General features: G+C 37.2%; 1 protein-coding gene across 12 annotated transcripts; it reads left to right on the plus strand.

Moving 5' to 3' along the window:
- Positions 1-43: 43 nt before the first annotated feature.
- On the plus strand, positions 44-21568 carry traf3ip1 (TNF receptor-associated factor 3 interacting protein 1). Of its 12 annotated transcripts, none has more exons than XM_044131702.1 (17): positions 44-298; positions 2760-2828; positions 3821-3982; positions 5458-5586; positions 5711-6064; positions 6161-6211; positions 6328-6348; positions 6583-6606; positions 6725-6797; positions 7294-7314; positions 9119-9203; positions 9628-9714; positions 10486-10621; positions 10699-10735; positions 10809-10885; positions 20786-21003; positions 21276-21568. In XM_044131702.1, exons 1-17 carry the CDS (start codon positions 176-178, stop codon positions 21439-21441), a joined length of 1833 nt encoding a protein of 610 aa, XP_043987637.1. In that variant the 5' UTR covers positions 44-175; the 3' UTR covers positions 21442-21568. The 12 variants fall into 12 exon arrangements, with proteins under 12 accessions (XP_043987637.1, XP_043987642.1, XP_043987636.1 ...); XM_044131701.1 differs by having other exon boundaries at positions 45-298; positions 7291-7314; XM_044131703.1 differs by having other exon boundaries at positions 45-298; positions 7291-7314; positions 10486-10615.
- The last annotated feature ends 4849 nt before the right edge of the window (positions 21569-26417 follow it).

Here is a 26417-nt window from a genome sequence, read left to right on the forward strand (position 1 = left end):
ATTGCGAGCGTAAGTGCTTTACGCATGCGCACTTAACATCGTAGTGATGCACTGTGGGATTTTTGTGTATTGACATAGCAACCGGACCAAGGAGCCGCCGCCGTCGCGAAGTATTTTTGTCCGGATTAGTTTTTGCTTCAAACTCGTTGCTGGAAGTACGCTCTCCACCGCTGCCATGAACGCGGCGGTGGTGAAAAAGACTCAGGACACGCTGGGAAAAGTGATAAAGAAACCCCCGCTCACGGAAAAACTGCTGAGCAGGCCGCCGTTTCGGTACCTTCACGACATCTTCAGCGAGGTGAGTCTCCAACGGTGAAGACATGTTCACAGCTGAATGAAGCGACCACGACATCTATAGCTAACTGATCTTATTCGAATCCACAGAGAAACAGCTTCTTCGGTGGCTAATAATAAGTTAAACGTAACAGTTAGCCTGCATTAAACAGCGATAGCGCTCCGGTAGATATCAGTTGTAGCACGAAAAGCAAGAAAGACATTGCAATCTCCAACCAAACCAAACCAAGTTGCTAACGTTTATTTAGAATCATTTAACTGTTAAGTTCCCCGTGGAGTCATCTGCTTGTTGCTTTAGTTCTCAGTTTAGCGACGTTACCTAGTTGCTAGAGGCATAACCTGGACCCTGGCAAGGATAAACTACTTAGTGCGCAGATGGATAACTGCTACTTTAACACTGAGTATGGCAGTCTCAGTAATAAGTCAGCTAAATTTGTCTGGGCTGTTTATCCATGTCACGGTGGCAACCCTGATGCTCAGCAGCTTATTACAGCTGGACTGTTGGGTAATGCAGATTTACGTTGAGCTGCCTGAATCGCATGAAACGTTGCAATAGAAGATTTGACTTAAGAAAGTCAAGTAAAAGGACTCTTTGTTCTTACTTCTTTTTTTTTATTTTTACTTTCGGACAGTTGTTATGATGTGTAACCATGGCAACGGGGTAACTGATTAGCACCTCAAAAGCTTAAACAACACCTGGAGTATGACTTCAAGTCTCAGAGACGTTGAATAAGAAACTTCATGGATGTAAGGTGGGACCAAAGAGCAGGCAGAGGAGGAAGTTGAAATCATCTCTTCCATTGATCATATCAGGCAGGATAGTACCCCCAACAACAGCATTTCTTCCCAGATTTCTAACCATACAACCAGACAGAGATTTAAAAGGGAGTTCCAGAAGCAAATGAGATGGATTAGCAGTGCTTGTCAACAACTGATGGTGTCAGTCAGGAGATTTTACTTTGGAATATTGTTTCTGCTGCCTGGAAATTGAGCTGTTAGACATAGACATAGACAAATTTTATTGTCATTCAACTGTACATTTCAAAATGTACAAATTGAAAGAAATGTCACTACAGTTATGACAGTCACAACTTTCAGTCAGAGCCCTCTTTACATTCATTGCAAGACTGACTTCTATAGTATATCCGTTCTGCCCACAGCCTCACCACCTACAATAACTCTTTGAAGCTGGTTTGACAATATGAGTAACAACATTTATTCTCCCTTTGGGATGAATAAAGATTTTTAAAATTGAATAAGATTGGGAGGGAATGTTGGTGAACAAACAGCATCACGGAGACCAAGGAGAGAAGACAGGGATAGGTTATAAAACAAGGCAAACATTGATAAATACGTTGCCATTTCCCAATGCCATTTTTAATTTGCACACTTCTATTATCATTGTCCAATCCAAGATGCTTAGTGACTACAGCTGCTTGGCAATTATTTCATAAGTTAAAGACCAGGATCAGTTAACAACCGCCACAAGATTTTAGTAACCTTTCAACCATACATCTTAAAGCTAATTTTACTTTTGGGCTCAAAGTGACAGATGCTTCTCGTACTGTTTATACAGAATGGAGAGTGTATCATGACATATATCGTCTCAACTTAAATGTTTAAATTCAGACTGTATTTAATAGGAGCTAAACTAAGAACAGTTCTGTAACATAGTGTTATATTTCACTATATTTCACTGTAAGTTCATGCATATTAGATTAAGGTCAGCATTCCTGAAGTGCTTCATTTACTTTGGCAGGATATCCTGGATCCGATTCCATTTTAGAGGCATGATTTTTTTTTTTTACATTGCATTTTTATTCTAATTATTGTTCTCAATCAAATCTATATTGAGGTGTTGTATTATTAAAACTTTTAGCAACCATGTTCTTCATCCACTTGTGAGATACAAGCTACCTGGGTCAAAGTGTTTTAGACTTGTTTTCTTTTGTCCCAAGTGCAATAGAGGAACTCCATCAGTCAGCCAGTGTCTCCATGGTGTTTTAGTAGATCTATATAATTTTCCCTAATTTAACAGTTATTCCACTGAAATGTTTTATGCCTATTTTTGAACCTTTTTTGTGGCGTAACATGGTCAGGTTGCTTTCACTGCTATAAATAAAAAGGTCAGTGTTGAGAAACATGTTTGGGACCAAAAACCAGTTGATTCTAATTTCCTTTTGGGTTGCTACAGTGACTCATTAGTCTCCATTTAGTTCTATTGTCTGCGTTCTCCACCCTCACGTCAACTAACTTTATGTTTCACCACATCCATAAATCAAATTTTTGGTCTTCCTCTCAGCCTCCTCCACTGAAGCTTCAACCTCAGCATCCTTCTATCATCTTAATCATCGTCTCTCCTCTGAACATGTTGATTGATGGACAAAAAGATGTTGTAGATAAAAGTCTCTAACTGTTTTCAGTTATGAAATGATCTGAGCTTTTTTTGTTCTTCAAACTTCCAGGTTATCAGGACCACTGGTTTTATGAAAGGCCTGTATGAAGAAAATGAGATGAAGTCAGATAGTGTCAAGGTAAGCTGGTTGTTCTTGGCTGTTTTTTTGTTACTCTTCAGCTACTTCTAATATAGTATTCAATTTTATCATGTTCTTATGTAGTTTGAGCCAGTTTATGTGCTAACTTAATGTTTTTATGAGCAAACTTGGACGTTTGAGATTCCCCTGCTGTCTAACCGATCTGCCTGTGTGTTGAGTAACCAAACACGAGTGAGAAGGCTTGGCAGTGAAGTGCAGAGTGTTTATCGAGGTGTCAGAACTCAGGTCTGTCATTTGCAAGTTGATCCTCGATTAGGAAAGGATGCGTAGAGACTGCACCAGCTTCTCACCTTACCTTAAATTAATGCTGTTGTGTTAGTTGTTCTAAACTTTACCAGGAATCACATTTATTGAGCAATTTATTACAATGCCATTCTTTATTTTTTTTAATATTCAAAGTTTTCAATAATTCTTCACGCACATTTGTTCTAAGTACTTTTTGAGGTTAGTCAGAAATGAAGCTAGTTTTACAACCAAACATTTACATTTTGGGTCAATCCATTTGATAGTCACAAAAATTTTTTAATCAGAATAAGTATAACACGACCTAAATATCTTCAATTATAAAAACAAGACAATTTTACTGATTATTACAGTTATAACAATGTGTCTAATATGTATTTATTGTTACCTTAAAACATTTTTGAAAGCAGTGATATAAAGTAAACAAGCGTAGGAAAACAGTGACCGGCAATTCACAACAACAGGTTTGGGAGGGGGAGTGCTGTTAAACTCTGCTCCATACAGCTGATCGGTTTGTGGCATCTTATTAAAAGATTTTTTTTATCCATAGAAACCTTTTGATCGGATATTAGTTCAGTTTTTAAAGCTTTAAAAGCCTGATATTATCAGAGAAGCCTGATAATAATAAGCAACTCATCACTGTTGCTGAACAGGTGCAATAATAATAACATAAGCTTTCTACTTTAATATCCGATAATAATTTTTGGTCATGTCTTGTTTTGTTGTAGGATAAGGACTCTAAAATGTTCTATCTTCAGAAAGCAATAGATGTTGTGATGTTGGTGTCTGGTGAACCTCTGGCAGCAAAACCGGCACGAATCGTTGCTGGTCATGAGCCTGAGAAAACCAACGAGTTGCTTCAGGCCATCGCAAAGTGCTGCCTCAACAAGGTATGTCTTTCTGGGAAATCACTCAAATGTGTTCAGTTTCATTGTCGTTATTGAATCACCATTTAAAAAATATGGGTTTTATTTTTTGCTGAGAATACAGTCCAGCTGCCTGAAGGAGAACTGTAAAATAACTTAATTGAACCCTGGAGACGGTGTTAAACAGAAGAGCTGATGCACCGGGGATAGCTGAACTTTAATGTGGATGTAAACAATTCTTGGTCTTTCAGGTCGGTTCTTTTTTAGAGCTTAAGCAATAATCAATAAAACCTTCAAGGAGAAACTAAATAAAAGATGGGGAATGCATTAAAATAATAGCATTAAAATTTAGGAATGAAAGAAACGGTATGCAAGATATAAATTTGAATTAAATAAATAGCTAATAAATCCTAAACATTCAGGTATCTAGCATACTTTGTTAGGTTTTAGCCTCTTGAGGTGTAGTTGAATGCTAAACACTGAGATTATTAAACAAACGCAAAAAACAAACTCACAGAAATTAGCATAAATACATAAGACATTCTGTCTTATGTATTTATGCTGAGTTTTTTTTCAGTTTATCAATTAATCTGTTTTGTTCAACTGTACCAAATGGGCCACTGAAAATATCTATTAACAATGCTATTTTACTAAAATGACATAAGGTGTAATTTAGTATGGCTGAGGTGCTTCAATTCATAGCTTTAAAATTGGTTATGTTTTATAACTCTATGTAAGATCCTACGATCTAGAAATTGTGGCTGTAATTGTAGAAACAAACAAAAGTTCACTGCTGCACAAATTATTGTGGAGTTTGGTTATTTTAGTATTTGATTTATTGAACCCTGGAGTGTCAGTGGAGCAGTTCTGGTGAGGTTCATTGTGAAAAAGCAGTGAAAGGAAAACTTTATTCATTGCTGCTACTCCCTGTCTGTGTGTGATGGAGCGGAACCTGAGCGTTAGGTGAATCAATGTGTTTACTGTGATTTTTAATAATATAGATTTTTTACAATTTAGATTAAGGCATTTTATGTCTTATGTTTTTTTACTTCAAATTATCTGTACACTTGTCAACTTTGACATGGCACTATTTCTTCTGATTTTATACTTTTTAGACATTTTTTAAAAAAATGTCTAAAGTTGCGCTTTGAAGTTTGTTGGTTTGTCTACATTTATTAAATTTCTGCTGCATTTATTGTGGCCAAAAAATTCTACTTTACTTTGTTACCTAGCAACGACAAGCTTCTTGCACAAAGCTTATTGGGCTAATTAATAAATTAGGTCAGAGTATCAGAGAACTAATAAATTAGTTCACCCTAAATTATAAAGTAAAACTATTACATTCTGTGGCATTATAATTTTTTTTGATCCCTGGTTTAATTTTTAAATATGCTGCAGAAATATACGGAGGAACAGCCAACAATGTTAGGGATTATTCTCCCTCATTAACTGGTTTTTCCTGCACACCTTGTTTAAGTGAGTTCGTTTTTGCTTTACAGTTGTCCAGTGATGAAGCAGTGAAGCGAGTTCTTGCAGGAGAAAAAGTGGACTTAAAGAGCAAAGGGAGCACATCCAGATCTCAGGGCAAGGAAAACAGGGATGGAAAGGAACGGCCGCCGGATAAGGACGTGAGTCTCCTGCCTGCTAAAATATTTTTTAAAAATGTATTCAGTGCTCACCATCCTACCTAGATATTACAATAATTTATCTGAAGTGCATTTAGCATTGTTTTCTGGTGCCTTCAATTTTCAGGAAAAGAAAAAGATAGAGCGAAGTAGCAGCCAGGAGCATAAGGATCCGAACCAGGGCAAAGAGCAAGAAAGCCGGCACAAAGACAAAGAAGATCACCGTGACCATGAGCGCACAGAGCGGCATCACCGCAGTGAGAAGGACCACCAAGACAAGAGCCGAGATCAGGAACGAGAGCGAGACAAAGGACGGGTCAGGGACAGAGATCGAGACAGAGACAAGGAAAAGACCAGGGAGAGAGATTCTCACAGGGACAGAGGCCAAGACAAACGAAGAGACAAAGACCGAGAGAGGGAAGGAGATCAAAGCAAGGACTGGAATGAAAAAAACAGAAGTGAGGAGAGAGAAAATGACAAGGTTTGGCAATCAAACTTTAGCAAATTTTCAATTAAACAAATAAATTAAGTAGCTCACATGCTCCGTGTGTGTGTGTGTGTGTGTGTTTACCATCAGGCCAGAGTGTCAGAGAAACCTCAGCAGAGAGCAGCCAAAACTGTGCCAGCAGTAAGTTCTCTCCTTTTATGTTAGATTGCTCATTTTTCATGTTTCCATTTTGGAAAAATAATTAAACTTCATTAATTCAAAAAGGTGATAAACCTCTCATCACTTCTTTTTTTAAGGATCTAAAACCAGTTGAAGAGGTAACAATGTTTACAGACATGAATGTGTTTGTTGCACAGCTTTGGGCTAGTTTTTTTTTTCAGCTAGTTTTCTTTTTTTCATGTGCTATTATATTAGGTTTTTTGGGGGCTTTCAGATAGTTTTTTTTTTGCCGTTTGTGCTCTGTGTTGTAGCAGCTTTCATTTTAACAAATTAACATGATGGCTTTGTGTGTATGATTCAACTAAAGCCATATTGCTGTGCTCTTTATTCAGCCCACAGATGTAGTAGAAAACCAGGTAGGAACATAAAGATGCTTGTAGAAGTAGAGCGGAGCAATTTAGTAAAAAAGGCACATATCATGCTTTATCAGAATTCTATAAAAACAGATGTTTTCTTTTTTTTCTTGTTTTACAGTCAGGTAATCCAGCGAGGATACCCCGGCCCTCGTCTGCCAAAGGTCAGAGGCAGAAACCCAAAGTTGAAAGCGGTAAGGGCTTTGAGAGCTTTATTCCAAATACACACATACAGCTTATTTTTATTTTTATTTTTTTTCTCCCCTCCAGGGGGTCTTTTTATGGGCTCTAGTGTCCCTTATATGACAGTAGGCTGACAGGAAAGAGGAAGGGAGAGGGGGGAAGACATGTGGCAAATGTCGCCGGGTCTGGGAATCGAACCCGCAACAACCACGTCGAGGACTCAAGGCCTCCAAATGCGGGTCGCACTATCCCCTACGCCACCACAGCACGCCCCATTCAGCTTATTTTAATCAATGTAGACTCTATGAGATTGTATAGAGTTACATTAGGTTACTTATCTGTTGGCAGAATCCATAATACTTAATGTAACCGAACGAAATGAATAAAGGGATTCTGGGATTTTTCTAGGAATAATTTGAAGACCCACATTATGCTAATTATGTTTCTGTTACCTACTAAGCGAGATGCCTTGGTATGTAATGACTTTTCATTTATTCCTTGCAGCAGATGAGTCTGACAGTGAAGGAGGTAAGTGTTTTCTCGATAACATGGACTTCCCTCTCATCATTAAAGAATAATGTTTTGTGTCTGTAAAACAAACACAAAAGCACTTAAACCAATTCCAACTTATTTGGAACTTATTTGGAATTCCTCATAAAAGTGACTATACCTTTTGAATATGTAAAACAAATTTGATGTGTGTGGGTTTTTTTTTAGATAAACATATTTTCTCATAATTGAGATGTTGAAGGAAAAGTACATATACACCTTCAAAAGTATGGAATGCTTTTTTATTTAGCCCCACTAAGTTAATACACTTGGTAGAGCCAGTTTTCAATGAAATTACAGCAGCAATGTGTAATTTCATTTCAACTTTAAACTTCTCCACAGTGTTTGCTGATTTCTCTGGTCTTCATGATGCTGTTTAATATTTTTTGAGAGACCTCTAAAACCTTTACTGAACAAATGTGTTTATTTACTAATTATATAACTTATAAAGATATGTGGTTGCACTGATGTGTTTTTTTTTTTCAGAATATCATAGTGAAAGGGCTAAATGTAAAGGCAACCACAATTTTCAGATTTTTTAAAATATAAAATCTAAAAAGAAAAAAAAACATTTATTTTCTTCTACTTCACATTGATGATCATAAATCATAAAATTCTAATATAATGCTCTGACGTTTTGGGTGAAATGTGACAAAAGGTGAAAAAAGCTCCAGGGTTTGAGATGTCAGTTGGTGCAATCGCCAGATTGCTCCTCATCTTCAAGGAAATCATTGCAGCTATGATAGTTACTGCCTTTTCTTTGCCAACATACTGAACAAGTCAGTCAGGTTTTATTTGTAAAGCAAAGCGTTAAACACAAAGTCTCGCTGCCTGGGCGTTTACTGGTCCAATCATACCTGTCCAAACCCAAACTGGGCTGGGTGTGCAATAGAACAAGGGTAATAGAATTTACAAAGCAAACAAAAACCAGATAGTCTGCAGTGAAAAGTAGTTTAACCTGTTAAAGGTACATGAATCTCATTAATTCTGGTATTGTGTTTCAATATTTTGTATTCATAATGTGGAAAGTAGCCAAAGATTTAAAGAAAACACTTTACTATCACTATATTTGATCTTGTCTTATAGTTTTCCCTTTTTTCACTTTCATTAACCTGAATAAAAGTTGGTGGGTGTGGTCAGATAAATCTTGTCCTCCCACTTTGAGTACGTCAAATCTGTCTATAAAGTGGCAAAAATGTAACATGAGGAACACACCCTCGTTTTTGTTGTAGCTTTAATTTCACTGTTGAGTGAAACAATAATAGACAAAAAATTAATTTATTTGTCATAAGCTCTCAATTATATATAAGAGCTTATTGATGATCTTATTGCTGTTGGGAGGGTTTTTCTTATTTATACATGGAAAAATGTAATAATAAAAACCAGAAAGATGTGCAAATCGTCTATGCAGAGGAAATAGCCAACTCCTCAAAAATTTCTCCACCAGGTTTAAGTCTTGTTTTTTTTTTCGTTTTTGTATTTTTGCTGTAACCTCTACAAGTTTTTCTACAAATGTAGAAATCCAGCAGTGAATCAACAGTTCAACTTCTGTAGACCCCGGGTGGAAAATGTATGATCCCCTGTTGGTCTACAGGACCATACATTTTCAGATGTTAATTTACTTTTAAAAGAATAAGAATTTGCAGAGTTCTAGAAGGAATTAAATGGCATCATTAAATTAGTAAGACTTTGTTAGAGTTGTGATTTTTAAGGATTCTAATCAAGGGTTTGATCTCTCTTTTCTGTCCAAATTGAATCCCTTCTTTTCCTTGTCCACTCACAGACGGAGACGTTCAGTTAGCCCAGAGAGCCGTCCCTCAGGAGAACGGAGAATCTGAAGAATCTTCTGTGCCAGACAAGACTGCTAGGTGTGTACAGTTAATATTTACTGGCTCTGCAACAATAACCAATGGACTTTGCATTATCCTTTAAGTTCCAAAGTCTAAATATAGTCATTGTTGCATTGATATTGACAATAAAACATTTACATCCAGATTGTTTTTCCAGTTCCTACTTTACAGGTTGAAAACTTTGGAAGTCATCTTCCTTTGGCTGACTAATCACTTATGATTGGCCTGTTAAGCTGCTGTAAAACCGCAGCTGTTATTAATATTCGGACTGTTGGCGGGCAGAGACGTCATCCTCCTGACGTCTGGATCTGACATCTGGCAGATCTCACACACGTTTCCGTGTTGTTGTGCTCAAAATAAGCTGTGAAAATAACAGCTCTTAAAAAGGAAAACCTGCTGTTGGTGTTTCTTAAATACTTTGTTTGCGGTTTTCATCCTACAGGCGAGTGGCTCGGCCGCCCAGCGCCCGCCCAGCACCTCCTCGAGTCAGGAGACAAGAGAGCAACACTGAGGGGACCCCAGCTGAGAGGTGACCTCATCGTTCCAATTACTGAATGTTTGTCCCGTTACGGTGCCTTGTAAAAGTATGCGCACCCCTTAAATCTTTTTCACATTCAAAAAAACTCCCTACGCTTTAAAAAAAATATATATTCTGCTGAACATACACCTGCAACTCATTTGTAGTATTTATATAGCTGTATCAGTCACTAATTATTATTTTTGTAATTGATTATTCTGATGATTAAGTCAATCTTATTTATATAGTACATTTCATCAACAAGGCAGTTCAAAGTGCTTTACATCATAAAAACATTAAACCTTCATCAATTATGAAACGAGCAATAAACATTACATGTTGTCAAATGCCATTATCAAAATCATCAATCAAACACACCTCAGATATGCTGATTAATGTTTCACTTGTTACTAATCGAAGGCAACTCTTAACAGGTTTTTTTAAAGGAACTTGGTGTTTCAGTGGTTTTGTTGTTTTCTGGAAGTTCCCTTGAAAACAATCAGGGGAAAAAAAAGACAATTTACATTCATCCACTACTTTTGCTTTGTCTGTTGTATACAATCCTAATAAAGCACATGAAACTTTGTGGTTGTCACATAAGAAATTTGAGAAGTATAAGGCATATGAATCTTTTTTGCAAAATGCAAGGTTTGTTCAACTTGTACTGTTCTTGACTTTTGTCCAGTTTCAAACCTTCTTAGCAAAACAGTATAGACTGAACTCACTGCACTGATTAAAAATGCTTCTTCTAAGCCAGTTCTCAGTACGACTCCTGTTTTTAAGATTGTCAAGTGCCAAGCCCACTGCTCCCATTATATTGGACGGGAAGAGAGCGTCAGACGATGAGGAGGATGAAGATGAACAGTTCCTAGTGATGGAGGCCGTCACCCCACATCCAGATTCTCCTAAAACAGTGAGAGTGGGTGACATGATTATTCATGGGTTTGATTATGAAGTCAAAGTCCAGAAATGATCATCAATATTTGTTTGTGACAGGAAGCTGCACATGAATTCGACGCTGATGAAAAGCATGGTAAGTGATTTCACTTCTTCAGCTCTTGAAGAATTACAAACTTCTTGAAGCTGAATTTTGTCCTCTAATGCAGGCGGACTCGTGAAAAAGATCCTTGAAACAAAGAAGGACTACGAGCTGACTCCGTCCTCATCAAAGTCTAAAGAACAGGTTTGTATTTCAAACGTTTCACTTTTCAGATTTCCACTAGAGGGCAGTATTAGCCAAGTTCTGTCTGGACCAGTCTTGTGAGCCTTTTCTTTCTGGGAACTTTATTCCCTGGGAACACTATTTTAACCACAGGCCCTGGTGCAACACTGGCTTTTATCAAAAGAAAGATGTAAACAAATGGAGTGAGGAGGTGGAGGTGTAATTGCGGTGCCTCTAAACCACAAAAATGTTCCCCTTCAGTGAAGGTGAAGGGCTAATAACCAGGAAAGCAGCCATGGCCCCTTGCAGACCACACACACTATTGATCCACACATCTAGATGTCTGGAACAAAAATGAGTTGTTTGCAACATTTCTGTTATTTAAAATTGTTCAGCTTAGCAAGGTACTCTGCTCAATTAGGAAGCATGGGAGAAAGAGTTTTGGGCATGTGTTGTTTTTTTTTTTCTTTCTTAAATCCTAATGGATTCTAAGTCCATGTAGCTAAATTTTGTCTTCCTGTTCAACCATTTATTTACAGACCTAGTAAAGATGCGTAGAAAGCCTTCGACTAAATTTAATGCAACGGGATAGTCTCACAGTGAAACAGCAAAGATCATTGAATATTTCTTGTTACATAATCTCTCTAGATCCCATGTTCTTCCTTATTTTTTTAGATCAACTCAGAGGTTTTGTTCTGGTGAAACATTTCTGTGTTAATTCATTTTAATTTTCAATCTGCTGAAGCATGCCCACAGCATCATAGATCCTCTACCCTGCTAAACAGTGCGTTTCTACTTAAGTTTTGTTAAAAAGCATGATATTAGGCTTATGTGACCCAAACCCAAAGCTCCAATAGTGTTGATCAAACTCCACGTTTGTTTATGTTAGAGTGAAAACGCCTCTTCCTTATATTGCTCCCACACAGATGGTTGATATGTATAAAGTCTCTTGTCCTGACCAGTGATCTGTATCACATCGTATTTATAGATGCTCTTACGTAGCAATATCCGCATATTGAGATGAAAATAAATCCAATTAAAAAGAAAATTATATAAAAATATTACTTGTATATTATATTTTAGTTTATCCCTATTCTGCAAATTCTTTTTTGAACTGCAAAGATTTTAATAAAGACTCATAATGAATTTTTAATTTGAGTTCCACTCTTAGTTTTTATTTCATAAGTCATCATCTTTTTTCTATTTTTTAGGTTTCAGCAATAAACATTAAACTTTCGGGAAAAGAGTCTTTCCCTCCTAAGAATGTCTGTATTTATGGAAAATTGTGGAAATCCTATGCTGATTTTTCCATTACAAACAGAATTTTTTTTACAATAGCGTATTTTTTAAAAGGTTTACATTTAAAAAATTCAATTTCTACAGTTAAGAGTGACTTTTTCCTCTGAAGCTGCAAGGCTGAGAGGGAAAGCAGACAGCTGTGGAAGCAGTCTGGGCTGCTCAAAAGGGAACAATGCAGCAGCTGTAATACCGCAAGACATTTTCCCAGAACATTTCTGACACTGCTTGATATCCGTTGTAGTTTGCAAGAGAGATACATTTGTGGTTGCTGCACCCATCACACTTAATAACCACGAAGTATAGATTTAATCTCACAACCAGTGATTTTCCTTTCTTGACAGTGTGAACATGATGGAAGCCAGAAATATAGAATAAACATTCTAAATTTTAGTTTTCAAGTGGTTATTGGACAGAAGATTATATCTTTCTGTCATTCCACTCTTTATGGAATAACAGAAATATATGAAGCCAATGCAAACAACACGTAATTGAGTTTCAGCCGCATTGTGCAAATTCCTGGAAGATTAGTGTTTCAACCCTGTCTGCGTCTTCGTCAGAATCATAAGTGAGTGCAGCAACAGTGCAAGTAATCACAGACGACCTGGCACAGGTGTATGAAATGTATTGGAGACACAACAAAAACAAACTGAGTAACTTATCTGTTAAAAAACACATTTTCATGGACAATAAATTGAAAAATGAACTTTCACACAGTAAAAAATGAGGTAAACATATCAATAACCACTAACAGAAGGACATATATCATAAATAAAACAGCAAAAATATCTATCTTTTTACCGATATGAGGAAAAGCTAGCAGAAAAAATGGCAAACAGTAATGTAGCAACAACATGAGAGAAAACATGACAAATATTTTATATATTATGGTGATGTTAGGTGGTTAAACACTTATTTGCGACTATCTGCTGGCATTTACCAGCAATAGCAACAATTACCTTGATCAGAAAATACATTGGGCTCCTTTAGTTTTCACACCATGACTGTTCATGTTTTTCCGTTTTTAAACAGCCAAATTAGTCTAACCTGTAGTGGTTTTTGAAATATTAAATGTAAATATGAAATATAATTTTAAAAAATATAATAAAAAAAAACTTCAGTTTATTTTTAAGAGTTAGGGGTTCCAGTAATTGCGGCATAAGGGCTTTTGTTAAAAAAAAAAAAAAAAAATTGCTAACAAAAAAATTGTTTATATTAATGAAGGCCTACTGTATTATTGCTAACACTGTTTATAGATTACCCTCCGTACGCCAGAGAAAGTGCTCTTTCATCAATATTTGGAGTATAAAAGCGTTTGAAGCTTATAGTTTGGTCTGAGCTCCGCGGTGTGAGGTGGTGTATGCTGTCTGAGTTGGGTGGTCCCCTTCACTGGAGCATGATGCCCTGCATCCCATCCTAGCTGACCACCCTGGCTGTGATGGATGAAGTGTTTTGAGCTGTCACTCATGCAGAAAGGCCGCTGATCTATTTCTTCCTAACAGCGACCTCAGACAGCATCACTCGTAACTCGCAGCTGAAGCCATCAAAGCTTAGCCAGCGGTAAACTGAAACTGCTCATTGGAAATTTATGGACTCAGGATTGAAAAGTTGTGTGCGTTAAATGTTGTTTATGTGCATCTCATGACCTCAATGAGTTTGAATTGTAAGTTCAAACTCATACAGACAAAGCAGCTCTTTGAGTAACATGAGCACAGCTTTCTGAAGATTATCCTAATTTCCTCAATTTTTGGTGCCTTCAGGCCTTGGATTCATAGTGTTATCCCTGGTCTGAAGGTCCAGCTTGCTGCAGGTACGTCCATTTATAGGAGCCGGTTGTTTAGTCCATCCCTCAGCCGCTCCTGGCCTTGCTTCGTCAGCTGTATAAAGAACTATAATGACTTCCTTCCTGACATAAAAAAGCATCGAGGTCAGCCTAATGGACCTCTGCCTTTGCTTTTTTATATTGTAATCATAGTGAAACACAAAAATGTAAACTCTGAGCTTTCCCTTTTCTCTTTGATTTAAATGATTTATTTCTAAAATGCTGATGTTTACAGAACATGTATGTCCGACCAAATCTGGGTCTTTATTTTATTTATTCCATTTGTGTCATTAGAAAATCCCTTATGTTTAAACAGTTGCCTGGTTACATTTTCCTCTTGCTCCTTCACTGTGGGGTAGCTGGAGGATATTCAGTATATTTATGAGTTGACCCTCATCACAACCCCTCAGCAGCCATGTATATTATTCCAAGATAGTTCTCCTTTTATTTTGACACAGTTTGCCTTTTGCTACAGCTGCGTTTTCATTGGAATTTTTTTGTATTCTTCTTTTTTTCTTTTTAATTGCCTCTCTCCACCAGTTTTTCACCCCATCAAATTAGCCTTGATGAAGGTCTACAATGTATAAATAAACGGTGTGGCATACAAATGGATGGCTGTTGAGTGAGAGTCACAGAGGAGAAGGGCCAGGATACTCTCTGCTGAATTGTCAAGAAAATAAATACCCCTCTCTGCAGACCTCTGTGTCTTCATAAACATCCAGGTTTTTTATGTGAAACCACGAGGAAATGACCCAGTGGTATTGGTTTTTTGAGGGGCTATATTGACTTGCTGGAAGAATTGTTTTCTGCTATAGGAAAACCTACTTCAAATCTCTTGATATTTTACTTTTTGCTTCTTTCGATAGTTTCTCTTGTTTGAGTGCTTCATAGTTTGGGATTTGTTAAGAGATTCCTTGTTCACCCCAGATGTCAAAAGGTTGATCTTCATTGTCTCCCCAGGGGGCTACTGGGACCTTAGAACAACATCCTGTAACATTAGTGCTCCTTTCCTCACTTCACTGACTCTGAGCTATTTTCATTATCCAGTTAGCTTTTTTTTTATGAAAACATGACACATAAACAACACTCTTTTACTCAAAACTACACTAGCAGCAAAAATAAGATGCTCCCACTTGCTCCTGAAGTTATAACACATGGTTTGCCCTTCCTTTGTCAGCTGTGATGATCTTAAACTGTCTGTACTTACTTTTGTGACATGCTCTTCATTTGTAAACTTTATTGCTTTTCCATTGTTTTCCCACCCTTGTACTTGGGTTAAACTCAAGGGACATGTCATCATCTTTATGCCCAAGAGAACCCAGGAGTGATGATGCTGCATTGGGAATGCCAAACTCTAGCATCAGTACAGAGCCCAATGGCCACCCAACAAAAGTATTGATTGCAAAATCTCCATCTCAAATATGAGTTCCTAAAGTGAAGATTAATGTAGCACTTTGCATCAATTGCTACATCAATTTGACAAAAAAATAAATAAAAAATCCAAGAGCAGTAGCTTGAAGAACTAACAAATTGACTTCCTACAGAGTGACTTAAAATCACTATAATGGATCCAGGTTGTGTATAATTCACCGCAGTTGTAAATAACTACTTGCGACAGCAGCTTTAGTTTAGCACAGTGAAATTCTGTCAACTTTCAGGCAAACATTACAGTTTTGCCTCGGGCTCTGACCAACATTCTCACTCTCCTGTACACAGACATGCTTGAGAACCTTCCTCACTAAAACTTGCAACTCAGTGATTGTGTAAGTCTCATTTTTCTCCACTTAATCCAGTTTGTATTTTACTTGAGAGTTCACCTGCTCTAAAGTAATGTCAATGTCAAAACGTTACTGTGAGGTGGCAGTCACCACACACACTCTATCATTTCATTAAGTTTCCATCAAATACTTTCTTCCTTGACTTTCTTATTTATGAAAAGACTCCATTCTGCGATTGTCGTGAGAGAGTTCCATTGCAGATGCTAACATCCATGTTGGTGCCCTTCTGTTTTTAAAGAGCACGACTTCAGACAGGTTTTGTGTCAGGGAGTTGTGTTTTAAAAATTGCCTATCATCTAAAGTATAATAAATTCACTTTAAATGACAATAATTAAAAAAACATAAATGAATGGTTGTGTGCAGTTTAAATTCCTCTAAATGAACTTTTCTCTAATTTTTTTGTTTTCCCAGTTAATGATACCCAACAGGTTGCTGTAACATCAACGTTTTTCTCTGCTTGAAAGCCATTTTTCTTGTCAAAGAGTCTTTGTAGAATGTTTTCCTTTCTCCCAGAAAATCCCCAAAAGCAGTCCATAAATCACATTTTTAGGACATATTTCCTCGTGAAGCAAATTAGGCATGTGATGACAGGAGAAATTTCCTATTGAACTGTAGATCTTGTGTTATACAGTTCCCCTTGAAAAATGTTTCTTAAAAAAGTAAAAAAAAAACAAAAACAAACTAATCTTGTCGTCTCACGCTGAAAGCTCCAGAATAATCCAAGCTTGGTTTTGGCACATTTATTCAGTGGAGGAAAAAGTTGTTTCAAGATAAATGGTGCCACACTTATTGGCATCACTAACAACTTATATAGAATTAATCTTTTTTTTTTTTTTTTTATAATTTGAACAATAAATTAAACTTGACTGCACTATTTGATAAGTAGGATAAATTAAAACTTATGTATTATTTGATTGAATTCTTTTGCTAAAAAGTGCCTTGAGATGACATGTTGTGAATTAACGCTATACAAATAAATTGAATTGTATCCAGTCAGAATGTCTCAGATATTGCTCTAATACAAAGCTTACCTCTAATTGCCAGACTGATTTATTTTTATAGCGCTTAATAACATCCAATTAAGGTGACTGAGGCACTTTACTGTAAACATTACAGTAAAACTCACATTACAAGAAAGAAAATAAGTAATAAAATATATTACCATGCTACATTCATCTAGTAGTGAAGAATTGTGCAGCATTTATTGATGAAGTCATGGAAGCAGGAGAAAAAATAGCCTACAACAGCATAACTACAGACATTGCACAGAAGTAGTTTTGGGTGTTTGCAAACACAATCAGTTGTTAAAGTTTATTACATACTGTCATGCTGTGGGCTGTTTCTCGTCCAAAAGCCATGGGTGCCTTGTTAGAAAACTTTCATCATGACCTTTTTGGGGTTCAATCTTTCAAAAAATAACTTCAGTTTGAGAATATCCATTCAAGTTGAATTAACTGTAAGACTCTTTACCCATTTTTACCATTTTTGTTTTGTTTTAATTCATAACTAGGCACTAAAATTTACCATGTTTTCCTCTTGCGTCACCACATCTAAGTACTAATCGGTAATCTTGGTGAGAAAAGGAAAAAACACAGGGTGCACAGGTCTCACAGACCCCGACAGAGACTTACATGGCGCTGTGATTTACATCTACCAAGACGCACTGAGCACGATCAAGAGCTTATGTTTTCACACCAAGTTTTTTTATTTTCCAGCAGAGATTCAGAGGAGGGGAGTTTGGAGAAGGGGGTTAAGTTGAAACGCCAAACAGACCGAAGCCGCGGGTCCCGTCTGGGGCCCTGTAGACCTAAAACCACAGCTAGACCGAATGAGGCATAGAGTGTTTGTGTAGCTGCAGGTTCGCGGCGCCCAGTGGAAAGCCACCCACCTTGCTGGGGGACCACTGGGCTCAGGCATTGCAGCCCTCACACTCATGAGCCCCATTGAAAGCAAGAGGCTGTCGGAAGCCTGTACGTGTTTCCTAAAAGAGACTGAAGTCTTGTTGTTTGATGTTGATGCTGCATTGTGGTCCTGTCTGCTGAGGCTTGCTCAGATTAGTTACTGAAGCTGCCTGGTTTAAGGAGGAGAGAGATGGCTTGATAAAGATTTCTGTTTCTAAGCAACATCTTTGGCACCTTAGTTTACTCTCTGCTTCAGTTTGAATTCTGCACTCTAATGGAGACAGGTGTGAAGGCAAACAATTCAGGGTCTTGGTTGGACTTGAAAGGAGGCATAAAGTGTAGCCGTTGTTACTCAATACTGTAGTAAAATAACCCCACTGCCACAGTCTGTTACTAACATAAACAAGACCAAGACAGCAGGTGGGGGTTATGTGTGTTCATCTCAGGCTCCAGTGGGTGTTTGTAAGTAGGTGTGTGTGTGTGTGTGTGTGTGTGACTTTAACTTTGTATTGCTTTCACATCACATACACACACAGACCTAAAGGTCTTACAAAGTCCAGCTGAGCAAACATCCTCAGGTTTGCTCTGTGAAAAGGGAGTTCCCTCCCCTCCTTCTCACCATTAAAGAACTGGGTGTAATTGGGATACACCGCATGCCATGGACTGGAAACCTTCAACAACCAGTTGTCTCCATTGGCCAACAGCATGTTTGATCTTTGTATATACGGCTAGCTTGGTAGAATTCCTTAATAAGTTTGACCTCGAAGTTGCAAAACCACAAAATCCAACCATAGTTTGGTTCTGGTTCTGGCCTTCGAGGCTGTGCTGGCAAAGAGACTTTTATGTTTTGGTCTAAAGGAACAAGAAATTTTTCTCTCTTCTTTTAGCTGCCTACATAAACTGTGTGTTATTAAGACACGTTGTAGAAAAACATTTTCTTCATTGGTCTTTTAAAACTTCTCTGCTTAAGGCAATTAAATTTCCTGCAGAAGTGTATGACGTGACAGGTCGGCTATGGTTAAATCAAATATTTATGAATGTTTTTGTTTTCTGTTTGACTTAATGAGTGGAACATACAAGTTGTTATTCTAACTTATAAAATACATTTCTAAAAGCCTTGTCTAAGTCTTTGGTTTACCAGTTGATATTGCCCTTTTCCACTGGCACTTAGCAGCGTGTCTTAACTCAATTCTACTCTATTTTTCCAATGCAGCTGGGTAGCGGCTCCAGTGGGTGGGGTTGTCATATAGTTGGGTGGTCCAAATCCAAATCAAAGCATTTTTTTTTTCTCTAAACTTCCCAAGTTACATCAGTAGGAAATCAAACATTAATGCCAAATCAGCAGATTAGCATGCTTGTTTTTTGACCTAATGTATGATTATAAGTTTATTGCAAATTTTTTGCAAAACTTTTTCACAAATATTGGGTTTATGTGATGCTAAATCCTACCTGTAGGTGTCAGTATTTCTAACTTTTTACTACACTACTGTCCTCTCAATATTTTAACAATTTTTAACAGTTCTATGGGTTTTATCAATAAATTCTGGCACAACTGGTCTTAATGTGGCCCAAAATAAAAATAAATTTGACAAACCCTCCTGTAAAGAATGAACTGGTACCATGTAACCAATACTAGTGAAAAACTCCAAGTAGAGCCCCATCCACCCACACTGAGGAGGTGCTAATGGAAAAAGTTCCTTGAGAAATTGTTCATAACCTTTTTAATGTTGTCATATTTCAATGAATTTCCTGTGAGAGACCAACACAAAGTACCGTAATTTTCGGACTATAAGGCGCACCGGATTATAAGACGCAGTATCAGTGAATGGATCTATTTTCATATAAAAGATGCAAAGGATTATAAGGTGCATAAAGTGAGCAAAATGCAGTAGTTGGATAGGTCAGACTTTATTCAAATCATTAACAATATCTGTCAATGTAACTCCAAAGAGACAACACTGGCACGGCTTCCTTTTGACGGGCTCTTTATTAAACGCCATGAAAACTACAGAAATAAAAGCTTTAGACATAGATACATTTACAGATGGACAGGTGACACGTGCTTTGACAAAGGTTACCTTGTGGGCGCTTGCCACTTCAGAGGTCTTTAACCGATTAATTTGTTGTTGTTCACTCTTAACCAAAATATTAAGTAATTAAAAGACCATAACCAATAAATTCACAAAACATTACAAACATAACTGCAAAATACCTTGACAACTACAGGACACGAGGCTGCTACACATAGCTCTGTTCCAGGCTTCTGCTCCTTCGCTGTTTATTCAAGTCTCGCAGCCCACACATGTACACAAATCTCGCGATAACTTCAACAAAATAGTTCAAGACGAAATAAAATACAATCATTTAAGACAAATCTTAAAACGTCAACCAAACAACTTAAAATACATTATTCTAACTTTTAGAAATAAACATACATTTTCTCATCTCATAAATCATTTTAGTGACACTTATAGTCAATATTACACAAAAAAGTACACTCACTTTTTCAATCATTGATCTTCTGCGAATCCATCAAATTCCTCGTCTTCGGTGTCGGAATTTAACAGTTGGGCGAAAGCGGCATCAAGCAAGCCCGGATCCCTCTCGTCATCATCCGATTCAGTCTCATTGCTGTTGCTTGGCTGTTCATTGATGATTCCGGCCTTTGTGAAAGCTCGGACGACAGTTGAGAAGTGGTTCGCCACCCTAAAACAAGTCTGTCTTGACAGCATAGAAAGCTGACTCCACCAGGTTTCTGACCAGCAGCGATTATGCTTTGACAATCAAGGGGAGTGGCTTCGTCGCTTACCAAAGTCGTAATAAAACATACAGTACACTGTTTATACATAAGGCGCACCGGAATATAAGCCGCATTGCCGATTTTTTTTTTTTTTTTTTTTTTTGCAAATATAGGGATTTTATGTGCGCCTTATAGTCCAAAAAATACGGTAGTTCATATTTGTGATGTGGGAGGATATGATGCACGCTTTCCTTTGTTTTTTTCCAAACCTGAAAAATGTGGCGCTTCCAAAAATACTGTCATTTACACTAACACTGTTTGCTATGACTGCATGCTCATCATCCCCTTTTCCATGCTCAAAATCTCGTCAAACCTCACTTTCAGAACTTGGTGTCCGAAACTGCTCGTAAAAAAGATCGGGAACTGGTGATGAGGGAGATCGACCGGCTACGCTCCTCCATCCAAATGGTTTGTCGGAGTTCCTTACCGCTTGGAAAGATCATGGACTACATCCAGGAAGACGTGGATGCCATGCAGGCTGAGCTGCAAAGCTGGCGGCGGGAGAATAAGGAGCACGCACAGGCCTTGCTGCAGGAGCAGAGGTTGGCTAGAGGCAGACACTCATGTTTTTCATGCTCATCATGTTAAATTATCCTGCAGAGGGAGGTGGAATACTTTAACAAAAGAAACATGGCTCAAAAATATTCATTTCTTCATGGCTCCATGTCCATCTGCCAAGACATTGTTTATGTTATGGTTTTGTCTTTAATCTAGTCAGATCAAAACTGATAAGTTTCTACAATCTGTTGTTTTTATTTGCTGGTAATTATAGATGAGCCATTGATTGCAGTAAATGCTGTTCTCCTCTCCTCAGGATAACAGACCGGGCCGTGGAGCCTCTCAGTGCGGAGCTAGCCGAGCTGGACCAGCTTATCAAGGACCAGCAGGATAAGATTTGTGCTGTGAAGTCCAATATACTGAAGAATGAGGAGAAGATCCAGAAGATGGTAACTGGGATCAACTTTTCCTCCAGAACCTGAGTGAACAAGCTAGATAGGAAAAACTGCACTCTAAACATTTAAAGATGGGCTGTTTTGACTAAAGAGCTGCACTGTACACTACAGATCTTGTTTTCTGAGGTTTTTAGAATTAAATCAAATGGATCCACCTGGTTGTTTTAAATTGTGCCTTTGTTGAACGGCTCTGTGCACAGCTTCTAACTTGGAGGTTTGTATGGATTGGTTTATAATAGGAGCGCTAGCTCCATACAGAAAAATATCTTTGTTGTTTCAGTAAGTAAGAAATTGACTGCACGTAGAATTTCTGGTCTTTTTCAGCTTTCATTTTATTTTCAGCATTTATCTTTATTAGTCTAATTAAACTGACACAGTTTTAGCCTAATTTACGTTCTTTAGCATCTTTATCTCTGATCATCTGTCTTCTCATCCCTTAAAATCCCATTGACGTGGTTTTCAGAAAGCATTTTCCCATCACATTTTCATTCTCTTCTACTTTTGATGCACTGCTGCACTTTGATATTCTCTTTTTAAACTGTAAAGGGGAAAATATGCTTTCTGTAAACTTGGCAGCTAAAGAAACTCCACTTTCTGTCTTGAATGAACACCAGCACATCCTGGTTTTGCCACTTCCAGTAAATAAACACACTGAATGTAGCTGTGAGCACAGAAGAGACCTGATATATGAATTTAAAAAGAAACTAGAAGGATTACATTTTGCTCCTGTTACAGCCATAACAGGAGCAAAATGTACAATGCTAATAGAAGTAAGTGAAACAATTCAGCTGTCCTTGATATTGTTAACAAAAATATTTAGTTTTACTCTATATGTGGATTCATTATGGTTACATTAGTGTTTTTGCATTGTGATGTATGTCCTGAAAGAAAAGGCAATGTCAACATAATATATAATCTAATTTGCAGTCACCCAATGGTTCTGCAGTACAAAAACCTCCTAAATTGTGCAAAATGTGAATACTTACCTGAATATGCTGATTAGACTAATAAATGAAATCCAGCTGAATCCACTGAGTTAATTCAGTCACATTTTATGTTGGAAATTTGAAAAATTCCAGCCTTTTTTTGAGTACATTGCAGGAAGGGGTGGCATTTTGGGGTCACAAAGTTTCCATAACAGTTGTTAGTCAAAATCTACATGCCAACCAATAGTTTGGAAAAATACTTTTCTGTCCTACTGTTACTAGACTAAATGTGAAGTTTGCTAAACATGCCAGGAACTTTAACTGGAACCCTGTGCTTTGTTCAGCTTTTGATTGAGACTTTGAGTTACTGAAATGTTACAGAAGGAGACCAAGTGTTTGATTATAAATATCATCTTTAGGAGAATAATAATTCCATAATTTCTTTATTTTTCTTCACTGAATAAATTTCCCCAATCTGGATTTGATTTGGTTGAATGTTTCTAAAAGGTTCAGTGTGAGATAATGCCATGGACTTCAGGATTTTGACATGTTTACCAAACGGGCGATGTGACCATTTATCTGAAAAGATCTGTGACAACTGTGGTGTGAACATGAACTACTTATAAAATTTTTACTGATGCCATAGCCTATTATTCATATAGTAAGAGGACAAATGGATAGTGCTGATTTAGCTTTTTATGCCTATAAATTTAAGCGTACAGCATGTGACTGTATTAAAGACACATTTTCTGTTACTGCTCAGGAAAAGGAAACACTAAATTTACATAAACTCTTTATAGACACAATAATTCAACAACAGCTATTAGGTGAAGACTCAGCAGTTAAACTACACAAACAGGTCAGACTTAGTTTTTATGGCACCATTTTGTGACATTCTTCCAAAATAAAACAGAAACATCCAGGAGTTTTAGTCACGGAGCACCTCATAAGGAAAACGATAAAGTGGGGACCTGCATATTTCTTATAATTACTACGTTCACTGTACACTGTTTGTTACATTCTCTCAGTTTACCTTTCAACTGTACATAATGTATATGTTGAGATTGTATCATAGTTTAAATGACTATATAATTTTGTAGTGGAGTGAAATAAACGATCACATTGCAGTAAATGTTTGCCTCTTGTTTATGATTTGCGACAGAGTGGAGTGGAGGTTCGTTGCAGCCTGTTAGTCAGAGCTGCCTTAATGAGAGGCTTTGATTGTTCAAGTCAACACAAATGAAGTGGTGAATGACAGGACTGTTATTTTGAACATTTCTTGTAAAGGTTTTATTACCTTCTGTCACATTGCAAGGAAGTAATTTTCTTTTGAGGTCTTATAAACATTCAAACTTTCTTTTTCAGCAGCTGAACAACAACGGTTTTGTTTTTACCCTCTATTAGAAAATAAAGCAGCTGCAATGTGAAAAAGGTGATTTTGTGGATTAGGAATGACTTTTTTTTCTCAGAATTCTCAGAAAAGTCAGAATTATGGTATTAAAGTCACAATTCTGAGGAAAAACAAAGTTGGAGTTCTATGGGGAAAAAAGAAAAACAAATTCAAGAAAAAAATTGGAATTATGAGATGAGTCAAAATTCTGTAGAAAAAATAGTTAGAATTCTGACAGTCAGAATTCTAGAATTAATGTCAGAAGACGCTCCCCATCCCCCAAAAGGATGAATTATGAGATTATAGTACAAACTCCTGTAAAAAGAAAATGTTATTCTTACAGTTGGTATTCTAAAAAAGTATAGAGTTCAACAAAATTCGATAGAATCTGAATTTTGAATTTTCATCTCAGAATTCGGATTTATTTTTTGCTCAAAATTCTGAGATAAAAGTCTTCAGTCATATATTTTAGTGAGTCACTGTGGCTGAATTATGTACCGTTTGTCTGCTGTAATCTGGATGATGCTCTGATCTGCTGAAGCTAAACTCAGTGTCTCATCAATGGTCACAAGATCTAGATCCGCATTTGAACTGGACCCTGACCGTGAGAGAACAGCTTCAAACAACTGAAATGATCTGTTCCTTATGGGCATCTACCTTTTGTTAGCAAGGCACATCTCACTGGGTAGAGACACCCAGATGTGAATCCTCAAGCAAACCACTATGAAACTAGTTTGAGATGAGTAGAGCTTTGTGACAGTAGTCATCAGACGATGGCTACGTAAAGGGCTGGAACAACACTGTAGTAGACTGGCACAAATCAGAATGAATCTGTTTTCATCCTGTTTACAATGAATTGTAGAGTGAATAGTAGCCTCAGTTTCCCGAAAGCAGTGTGATAATCTGACCAGGCTGCATTACTGCAGATCTTTTCTTCTAGATTGAAAGCCAGTTGCCATGCCACTGCATCATTATCCCAAAGTCTTGTCCTGTTTGTGTGGAGTACAGTCAATGAAAACAATGAGGAATCATTCAAACAGTAATCTTTCAGCTCAGCATTTCTTTTCCGCCCCCTTTTCTACACAAAGCCGGATCCCGGCAGGCAGCCTGTCCAGTTATGGGGCCACATGGCTCCACTGACTGGGGCGTTTATTTTTAGAGCTCCACCACGGTCCAGTGTCTGTCATCAGGCTGCATAAAACTACAGCTGCATGCCTCCATCTGTACTCACTATAACAAAGATGGTGAGCACTGCACTTCAAGTGCGTTTATTTTACACTTACAATTAGACCAACTTCCTTGTAAAGTTAACCTCAACCTTTTAAAAATCCTTCTTTTTTTAATTCTATATTTTTAGCTCTGGCTCTGACCACTTTCACAAGGATTTAATGGATGCTAAAAGGCTCCTTAAACCTAACAGGTTATTTAATGTTTATATTTTTGCATAAAAACATACATATTTTTGTCCTCCTCCTTTAAAAAGGCAGTATAGATTTTGGCTCAAAGTTGTTGCTGCAAAAAAAGCGAAACAAAACAAAACAAAAAAAACTGGACAGATAATAGAAAAAAAAACAGTTGGTCAACAAGCACTTGTTACCATTGGTTCGTGTTTTCTCTAGTTGTGATTAATTTATCTCAGTGGTTTGCTGAGATTAAAGTCAGAATTCTGACTTTAATCTCAGAATTGTCACTTTCTGACTTTATTCTCAGAATTGTGACTTTAATCTCAGAATTCTGACTTTAATCTCAGAATTGTGACTTTAATCTCAGAATTCTGACTTTAAAGTCAGAATTCTTTTTTTTTTTTTTTTTGGTGGCCCTAATCCTCTTCCGTAGAAGTCTCAAAGCCTTAGACATGGGACTTTGTGACTGCTTAAGATGTTAATGAAACAGAGAAGTAAAGAAGATGCTCTTAGTTTTCTGTCAAATTCTCTTTCTCATCTCTATGTGCAACAGAACAGTTTCCAGAACACAGTCAGCTTTATTTTATCAGCTTGTTCAGCTTTTTTACTTCCCAGCATCAGATGTTGCTACCCTAACTGCAGATGAGATTACACTCACAAGATTTATTGATGGCATACAGCATCTTGGTGCGAGTACTGAAGAACCTGAAGACTGAACAGGAAGTACAGTCTTCTCTTTTGCTTTCTGATCCTTTTCCATAGAGCATTAAATGGGCCAAATAATACTGATTACGACCTCGTCTCTTTCCTGGACAGAGCCTTTGAAAGATTTACAGCTGTGACTAAACTACATGTACTCTGTTTTTCATCCTATGCATCTATTTTTTTTTCTATGCATCTCTGCTCTGTGGGGGTTTTTCTCAGTGTTTGGTTTCAACCTTCTTATATCACCAGTTGGCTTAGGAGATTTTTCTTGCACTGCAAAAAACAGAAAATGTGCAAAAATCTAAGTACAGTTAAATTAAGAGAAAACTAATGTGCAAGTAACTTTTCTGCAACATGTGAGTTTGTTTTAAGTTAATAATTCCTTAACATTAATAAAAAAGTTTGAGTTCCATGGGAAAATGTCTTGTTATAAGTGAAATAATCTGCCAATGGAACTAATACTTCTAAAAAAATATTAGGAGTTATAATAAGCTCCTATATTTTGCAGAAAAGTTGCATGTAAAAAAGTTTTGTCTTATTTCAAGTGTAAAAAGATATTTGGGCAAGAAACTAGATCAA

The sequence above is a fragment of the Gambusia affinis genome, linkage group LG11 (genome assembly GCF_019740435.1).
Source record: "Gambusia affinis linkage group LG11, SWU_Gaff_1.0, whole genome shotgun sequence".
NCBI lineage: Eukaryota > Metazoa > Chordata > Actinopteri > Cyprinodontiformes > Poeciliidae > Gambusia > Gambusia affinis.

Bases quoted from the DNA above. Each gene is read 5' to 3' on its own strand.
- traf3ip1 (XM_044131701.1), top strand. From the start codon at position 176: ATGAACGCGGCGGTGGTGAAAAAGACTCAGGACACGCTGGGAAAAGTG. The intron at 6,798-7,290 runs GTAAGGGCTTTG...TATTCCTTGCAG, and splicing joins GAAACCCAAAGTTGAAAGCG to CAGATGAGTCTGACAGTGAA. The intron at 10,736-10,808 runs GTAAGTGATTTC...CCTCTAATGCAG, and splicing joins CGACGCTGATGAAAAGCATG to GCGGACTCGTGAAAAAGATC.